At 42.2% G+C, this 9,027-nt stretch overlaps 1 protein-coding gene across 1 annotated transcript; it reads left to right on the top strand.

Moving 5' to 3' along the window:
- Nucleotides 1-6,074: 6,074 nt before the first annotated feature.
- Nucleotides 6,075-7,955, top strand: LOC104962496 (neuroligin-3-like). The gene is made up of 2 exons (XM_010790926.1): nt 6,075-6,762; nt 7,813-7,955. Exons 1-2 carry the CDS (start codon nt 6,297-6,299, stop codon nt 7,878-7,880), a joined length of 534 nt encoding a protein of 177 aa, XP_010789228.1. The 5' UTR covers nt 6,075-6,296; the 3' UTR covers nt 7,881-7,955.
- The last annotated feature ends 1,072 nt before the right edge of the window (nt 7,956-9,027 follow it).

Genomic DNA, 9,027 nt, shown 5'->3' with positions numbered 1-9,027 from the left:
CCCGCCCTGCAATTGGCATCTGTTGGAGGGTGGATAATGAGTATACCATGTGTAATCCCTAATGTGTTTACATAGAGCAAAATTAGAGACAGACCCAATACTAGCTTATGTGGCTTCTCAAAGAATCCCTGTGGGCTACTTGAGTGATTTTCTACTTTGAGTTTTTTTCAGTAGGACTGTCTAGTGGGACTCTGCAGTGGATCAATAAGAGTTAGGATGATGAACTGTTTGGGAAATTTCTTTATTTATCAATTTAAAAAAGAAATAAGTAAGCTCCCTAGTGCTTTTCCGTCTAATTGAGTCAGTTTGCTTTGATTAATATCCCTATTCTCCAACATATTGTTTCACATATCGCATCAATGCTTAAATCGTATCTGACATTCTTAGAGATGCACAACCAGTCAAGAGAAAAAGAGGCAATATAGATGTAGGGACAGGCCGACTGCCTCAACCTGCAGCTTTAGGACTTCTAGATCAAATCTGTCATTTTAGTCACCAAGAGCAAACAGTTGTTTCAAGCACCGTCAGCATTTAACAGAATGGCCATTATTTATTTGCTGTGTAGCCACAGGATTAATCTCAACATGTGCTAACCTGGATTCTGTCTTTATTTGGCCTGCCAAGCTCACCCCTCCGTGTTTCCTTGGCCGTTTGGCTGGTAATGATACTCAAGGCAGCCTTTATCCAGCAGCCGGGAGAAGGAGTGGAGACACGGCTTAGCAGGCGTCCACAGCAGCAGCGCCTTCATTCCTCACCATCTCCCTTTCGTTTCTTTAGAAATATGTCAGCATCTCCGCGGTGATTAGCAGTCAGAATGTGCTGTGTCTTTGTCCTTGATTTAATGCCAAATCTCCTAAGTAATAATGACTGCACAGGCTCTGTGTCTGATGGAAAAAGCAAAGTGTGGGCCCTCATCCCTCACTGTTATAGTAGCACTGGTTCCCAGCTGGAGCCGTATGAAGTCGCAGTTTGCTTTTGACATTTTATGAATGCTGTTTCTGAAACATGCCAATCTCCTTGATTTAATATGGCGGACTGTTGTTCGTCAAGGCAGGGAGCTTGTATGCGGAGCGTGCCGGTGAGAGGAGACGTGCAGTATGTGTGTACATTCCTTATTGATTTCTCTGTGTTGAATTTCATGTTTGCCTATTTAGGAATAAACATGTGTGAGCGGACAATTTACAGATATATCTACCGAGTTATTGACAAGTAGGAGCCAGGGAGCAATCCTAACGTAAGCTAAGCTTGTCTCAAAATGGAGCACCGATTTAGATTTAGACTTTCTGGAACACAAATTGAACGTGAAGACACTAAATTAAGTTATGCCGTTGCCTCTCACATTTTAATGAGTTCAGCTGAGGTAACCACCCAAGTACATAGGTTTCTGCTTCCTGTCTTGTTGCCTGTCTCTTATCGTTCCTATAATGGCACTTTCAGCCTTTGTTAAAATGTAACAGCACCAGAAGCATTTGTAATCAGTGATTACACTCTCTCGGGTCAGGATGGCTCACTTCATTTGAAGTTAGATGTTCCGGAGGACTAATGCAGCTTTGTGAACGCCTTCGTTGCAGTCTGATAACAGAGCGGTGAGAGTCAGAAACTCCATCTACTGAGAACTTTTATTGGTTCCTTTTTTAACAGAGTCCATTCAGCCTCTCTCTAAGGGATGTTGGGGCGTAGGAGTACATTTGGCTCTGTGCTCATACTTGTATTGCAAAGCAGAGATCTCTCCGCTGTAAGAGAACAAAGGGTCTTCTACACTAAGCTTACACGGCTGTGGGCCCCGACCAAAATAAAGAGGAATAAAGTCTCTGTATTTTCTTCTAAATACAGAATCTGCATGGGGACAACTCACGTGTTGTACTGTCGGGGTGCTTCTGAATATTGATGAAGTATGATGGGACTTGCAGAAATGAACATTTCCTGTTAATCAGGAGCCGAAGAATTGTGGAGGATGGCATTTAACGGCTTCGTGGAGTGCCGTCTTGCATTAAGGGCTAATAACCTTCCTTAGACTCAGCTCAGCGCCCCTCTATCCTCCCCCCGCCTACATCACCGGCACAGTTGTATTTATTATGTGCAGCAAGGCCACGGTGATGAGACGATCAATATTTCTGGGATGATGAGGGAGAACTCATGCAATCTCTCTCTTTCTGTTCCTCCCTTGGCAGTGCTTCAGCAGGTAGAGAGATCAGAGCCGAGAGGACCTCTGAGATGCTGTTGGAGGGGAGACTGATGAAGTCCTCTGTGCTGTGTGTCCTCTAAACACACACACTCCATCACACTGTCCTATGTCCTTGCTACGTCCTGATTAAAAATGTTGACCTGATGTATTTTATTTCAACAAGAATTAGTGTTATCGCACTTATTCTGCTGCTGTGTTTGCAGATCTAAACATATCTGGCCTCAGTCGTACTGGAAATGGAAAATCTTGTATCCATGGTGAATAATAAGGTGCCCTTTTGGAAACTTTTCTTGGGAAGACATATTTCTCTGTTAAGGGAATCGGTGTGGATTATAAATTGTATTAATTTCAATTCAAGTTGAACATTATTTTAAGAGGACATTTAGACAAAGGTCATGCAACACCTTCTTCCGTGTAATTTTTTTACAAGTCTTTCCCACCATTTTCTCTCTCTTCGATGTCTAACTATTTTCTATTATTTTATCCATAGGTAGTTGTTATTAGTTGTAGTTTCTGAGAATTCATGTTTTCCTCATAATTTCCTTCAGACAACAGGTCTCAAAACTACAATACTAGGCAGCGGTTGCCATGGCGAAGAGCCCAGTCACAATCACAAGTTCAATACTATGCTATACCTGTGAATAGAAACCACCAGAAGTGCAATTTTAACCTCCAACCCCAGAGCCCCCACCTCCTTGAAAAAGAAAAAAGGTATTACCTAATTTCAGTCAGACAACTCCCGTGTTTCTTTAACATGTTTATTAGAAGCAGCATATAGTTGAGTTTGGCGTCTAGGCTCTGGCCTCATCACTCCACAGATATACATAGCACGATGAGTGATGATTAAATAACTAACCCCGCCGAGCCTAAAGGTGGAAGCTGGGGTGGAAGCTGGTGGTGGGGCAGGCAAGCAGCAGCGACGTGGAAGTAGCTGCAGCAAGCAAAGCATAGAGAAATATGTGGCAGGTTAAATAGAGCGGCATATCAAGGAGACTCTGTTTGGTTGGTTGTAGAGTGGCAAGGGGCGTTATGTATGAACGCAGCATAAGTGCTCGAGTTGACTGCCTGAACTAGCTCGCAGGCTTCGCCCCATTCATGTTTTCAATTCAATTCAAGGCTTTATTGTCATTTGCACATTAGCTACAGTGTAGATATGGCAATGAAAAACTTAGGTCACAGGCTCCTCCAACAGAGCGACATGTTTTACACTTGTACCTGTGCATGCAGGCATTCTGAAATGTACCCGCGGTATTCTGTCAGGAGATGCAGTTACTTAAATCAACAAATATTAGAAGAGCTGTGGGTAAAGAACAGGTTGTTAGCCGCTAGGCGTATTTATGCAGTCAAAAATGGCGTATTTATGCAGTCAAAAATGGCGTATTTATGCAGTCAAAAATGCCTTAAGCTTAAACCAACAGTCGGGATTAACCCCTCCCCCTCCAGGTAGGCCCATTCGGGCCCCCCTGTCATCGGTTTTCTAAACCCCGTAAACTTCCTCTTCACCCCCTGTTAGTCGAATCCCTAACGTAATATAATCTAGTGAACTGATGTTTGTTGCTCGAATTCACCTCGGTAGCCATAATTAACATCTCTCCAAGTTTGAATGTATCCAGGGATGTACTCAAGACCTTTTATCTAAGGACCAGATATTTCCTAAGGATGTTCTTAATTTTATTTATTGATCATTTAAGCTGGAGCATTTCATGCTGATCCGCGCTATAGAAGAGCTCTAAATGTGAGTAAAGTGATATTAGCTGTGGGAGAAATTCCAGCACCAGGGGCGCCTGAAAAAGCTTCTCTCACTTTGCAACTCTTTAATGTTCAGTTTTAGTTGGAACTGTTTTGGAAAGGTGTTTATTCAACTTAATGGTCATTTTTTAGGCTGTAGTTTGCGGGGCTATTTCATTTTATAGCATTATACTGAAAGGTGTTTCCAATATTTTGTCACTGATATACTGTAAATACGTTTTATTGATGGAAGTGGATTTAATATAAATGGGATGGAATACATTTTATAAAAAGCTCTGTATAAGGCGATACAATTAAAAAGCACATCATAATACAGCCTTTTAAATGACCATAACATTTGATGAACACTTTTATAGAATAGTTTTTTAACAAAAGCTGAATCGTATAACTTATGTATGTGGACGTTTTTGTTATGTAATGTAATTAAATGGTTAATATATATGGCAGAGTCGTCTAATAGGTTTTCAGCTCCTGCTAGAAAGGAAGCCGTTAAGCAGTGAGGGACTTTGTTGGCTTGACTCTTCTACATGTTGACACCTTTGCAAGCCCTTAGCCCCCAGCAATGCATGCCTTTTAGTCCCCAGATTGGATATGGATGGCTTTTCATGTATTATCACTTAGCAGGTGCTCACTGCACCAGAGCCGAATTGTCCACCACAAACATGCAAGTGGTGTGTTCTCTGAGAGTGGGTTTACCTGACATGTTTACAAAATGTACTGTATCGGTGGACTTTCACAACTTCCACAGGCAGGCTCTCCATAGATCCATGTCTGCCGCAAATAGGGAAAGCTGCCTAGCGATAACAGCACCTCCAGGAACGTCAGGATTGCTTTCTCTCAGTGGTTAGTGGCCTTCCAACGGCTTGTGATACATTATAAATCATTTACAGTCATTTTGGAATGCAATATCCTCCTCTAAATGCTGGCTTTTCTTCTCCATTGTTATTAGAATGAATACTGCAGTAGGCGCACAAGGCTGAGGGGGACCCTTTAGCCACAGAAATTGAAAATTGATCAGACAGTGTGTGAAGGTGTTGTCCCTGGTTCACCATGGGACTCTTTATTAGCATTTTAAGCACTGTCATTGGAGTTAGCTGTGCAGCCTGTAGCCTCATCCTCCTCTGGTTCTTCTCCTGTTCATCCCAAAAAGAGATCTCTTGTAACTGCAAACAGGGAAGATTACATTAAAATTGTATCTTGTTCATATCTCTACCGAAGGGAGGTGTAGGGAAAAGACTGCATGACATTAAGCCGGGCATGACATTTTTATCATGCTATTATGTTTCTGTGTATGACTCCTGCTCTTGGGTTTTAGTTATGTTTTCCTAGTAAGTGAAACTAATCTTGAAGTAAATGTTCACAAGTTCCTTGTTGTCTGTTGTCCATACATTTTTTTACATTTTTAGGCTTTGCAGGCTAGAATCAGTGTTTACTTTCAGACAGGCCTTTAAAATATCTCACCACTCAGTTTTTTTTGGTTGCAAAATTCCTTCTTTTTTTACTATTACTTATTGTACTGCATCTAAACAGAGGAACACTGTTTGGTAAAAGTTAAACTCAAAAGGATGTAACTCTAGATGATACCCATTTGATTTGACTCCGACTGCAGAAGCCTCATATCAGCTTCACATAAGCTTTTCAATTAATTTTTCTGCAATTTCCCCCCCTATCACTTCCATTGTAAGCATTATGAGAGATGGTATTTTAAAGCTTAGCATAAACAGTAGGAATGATAACATCAATCAAAACCTCTTTTAGTGTTCTTACGGACATCTGGCATTTTTTTTAAAGCCAGATGTAAAGAAAGATTGTCCATCTATCCGTACATTTTGGCCTTTGAGTAAAGAATAATTACCCACTGATAGTTGATGCCTTTCAAATTGTACTTGTCCTAGTGGAATTATTACGCACATCTTGAGAAGTTGCCCAGCAGTTAATTGCAATATCAAGCTAAAGGCAGGTTCTTGAATTTGTGGATTGATGATAACAGAAAGAGCTCTGTCATGTTTATGTGAGCTGTTTTATGTCATGCCAGAAAGGGACTCCACAAGTCAATCAAAATGAGTGGATAAAATGGGATTGAACCGGTGGGCTGTCAGGGAGATGTCATTAATTGTCTTGTCCTCTTCTCTTGCAGCACAGGATAGAAGATAGGAGAGAACGGTGAATGAGGACTTCCGTGCGGAGAGGCATCTGTGACCGTTTCTCCTCGTCTGTAAGTCGGCGGGCTCCAGTATCGCAGCTGATGACTGTCCCTCAGGTGGCTGGACTGCAGGGCTGAGCGGGACATTTTTTTTTTCGCTGAGGGGGGTGCCCCGGCTTGTATGTTGGTCACTTGCAGTTGCACTCGCTCACAAGGACCATGTGGTTCTCTCCAAGGAGAAGTCGTCTCCCCTCGCAGAACTGGCACAGTGCCCACGGTTGCACCAATGTGTCCTTGTGGGTGTTGAGCTTTTGTTGGTGTTTTGTGGCTGTGAGAGGTCAGAACTACCACCCAACTGTAAACACGCAGTATGGGAAACTCAGAGGGGTAAGGGTGCCCCTGCCCAGTGAGATTCTGGGGCCCGTGGACCAGTATCTGGGGGTCCCATACGCCGCGTCCCCAGTGGGAGAAAAGCGCTTCATGCCCCCGGAGCCCCCTTCCTCCTGGTCAGGGATCAAGAACGCCACTCACTTTGCTCCAGTCTGCCCACAAAATATTCACAACGCTGTGCCAGAGATCATGATGCCTGTATGGTTCACCTTCAACCTTGATATAGTCACGACTTACATACAGGATCAACATGAAGATTGTCTTTATCTCAACATCTATGTTCCAACTGAGGATGGTGAGTGCGTGGAGTAAACAGAGCCCAACTTTTCCTCCTACTCTTCTGTCTCTGCCTCCTTCTCGCTCTGTCTTTCTTCTTTAATTTTGTGTCACCTCTGTGTTTTGCGCTGAGCATGACCTGTTGTCTGGCGCATGCCGTGTCCGTGTCCATCATCTCAACCTCCCATCTTGACTTGGTCATTTATTTAGTCTTTTCATCAACTCTCCCCTTCCATGCCACTGTTAGAGGTTCCTCTTTTGATGACTTAATGACTTATTAATATGACTGAATAAAAAAAAGAAAGAAATCTAATCATACAAGGAACAGATTGGAAATACTTGGTGCACCTTCCTACCCTCACTGTCTTGACTGTTCTGGGGATCTTAGCCATTAGTAATTTGTAGCCTGCCTCATAAGTGAATGATCTACTACTGTAGGGTTGGTGAAATATTCTGTCTGGTACACGAGAGGCCTGTGGCATCAGCCTGACCTATGTAAGACCCTTTACTCTCCTTGCTTTATCCAGTTTGTCCTTCCACAAACCTCAAAGCAGGTTTTGTGCAAAAGGCAAACATAGATTGGGCTCCACCTTGACTAAGATTTCTAGATATTGACTCTTTTTAATGGCCCCCATTATTTTGCCACTTTAAGGAGACACACACAGGAAGAAAATGGGCTTGAAATGTTAAGTGCTCTGAGAATCAAATGGGCAATGTCAAATAACACTTTCACTTATCAGATTACAATGCAAACTGAAAAACGTTGGAAATCTAGCCCCTCTGCCTGCTGTGTGGCTGTAATGGGTCTTAAATAGAAGTGCATGTGAATATGGGCTTCCTGTGTCCCAGGATGCAGCAAATTCATTCTACCATTTTGGAATATTTCTGCAGCAACACCCCAGTTACTTTCTCAACAGGTCCTCTGTTGTTCTTGTTGTTAATGATGACTGGGATGGGGGAGGGAAGAGGGTGAAGGTGGGGGGTCTGACTCAGTCTGAGTTGTTGCATGTCACATGCAATCTTTTCCAGAGTTCTCTGTTATTTTGTAGTTTTTCCATTCATTTTACAGTCAAAAGAATATCCAAGGAATGTGCCAGGAAACCCAACAAGAAAATGTGTAGAAAAGGAGGTATGTAAAAAAAAAAAGAAAGCCAACACGGAACGAAAGAAAGGAATTGAAAGAGTGAAAAGGGGAGGAGTGATGGGTGCATCCTTCCAAAGCTGCCAATATCACCACCTAGCAACTCCCAAATCAAAGTGCTAATTGAGATGAACGTGGGACTCGTGACTCAGATCAACCTTGACATGAGTGTAAGAGATAAGTGAAAGTGTTGCGTGTGTGTGTGTGTGTGTGTGTGTGTGTGTGTGTGTGTGTGTGTGTGTGTGTGTGTGTGTGTGTGTGTGTGTGTGTGTGTGTNAGCACTTTTCAGCACGTGGCGATTCAAAGTGCTTTACAGATTAAAAGCAAAAGACATTTAAGAACAAATACAGCACAAATACATTAATTAAAAAGAATGCCTTTTTAATTAATGTATTTGTGCTGTATTTGTTCTTAAATGTCTTTTGCTTTTAATCTGTAAAGCACTTTGAATCGCCACGTGCTGAAAAGTGCTGTATAAATAAAATCGCCTTGCCTTGTAGTGACTAATGTAGAGCATTAAATCGTAAGCATTTAATGTGCATTTTCAATTATACATAAATAGAGTGCCTGAACATTGGTTAATATATTTTAAATGTATTCCTGATGCTATGTGTGGAAACATTCCTGCAGTCGTTATAACATACTGTGGATTTAGTTTTTTTTTTTAAAAGACAGGCTCATTCCTATCATAAAGAATATTCTTATCACTAGCAATAGAAACTTAGAAAGTGAATCATTTGGGACCTTTAAATGTCAGCGCTGGTCAACTCAAACTTGTTGAGATGTGGTTGCAAATTCTCGAGGGATTTTGACATTTTACTCTCACTTAAGAGCCAAAAGCTTTGAATTCATTTTTTAACAGAGACACACACACACACACACACACACACACACACACACACACACACACACACACACACACACACACACACACACACACACACACACACACACACACACACACACCCGCAAGACTGGTGTCCTATCAGTCACCATGCTTTCCACTTCATGTGGCCCCACATACATCACAGGGACCTGACACTGCTTTTTTTTCTGTAGCTCAGGCTGGGAAAGACTCTCCGACAGACCAGTGTCTGTAATTCTTCAGCAGCCATACTGCCATGCTGCTGGACCCTAGAGAAC

The sequence above is a fragment of the Notothenia coriiceps genome, unplaced genomic scaffold (assembly GCF_000735185.1).
Source record: "Notothenia coriiceps isolate Sejong01 unplaced genomic scaffold, NC01 NC01_scaffold00034929, whole genome shotgun sequence".
In the NCBI taxonomy this organism is placed as follows: domain Eukaryota; kingdom Metazoa; phylum Chordata; class Actinopteri; order Perciformes; family Nototheniidae; genus Notothenia; species Notothenia coriiceps.
This window is presented reverse-complemented; position numbering and strand designations above follow the sequence as displayed.

Bases quoted from the DNA above. Each gene is read 5' to 3' on its own strand.
- LOC104962496 (XM_010790926.1), top strand. From the start codon at position 6,297: ATGTGGTTCTCTCCAAGGAGAAGTCGTCTCCCCTCGCAGAACTGGCAC. The intron at 6,763-7,812 runs GTGAGTGCGTGG...TTCATTTTACAG, and splicing joins CTATGTTCCAACTGAGGATG to TCAAAAGAATATCCAAGGAA.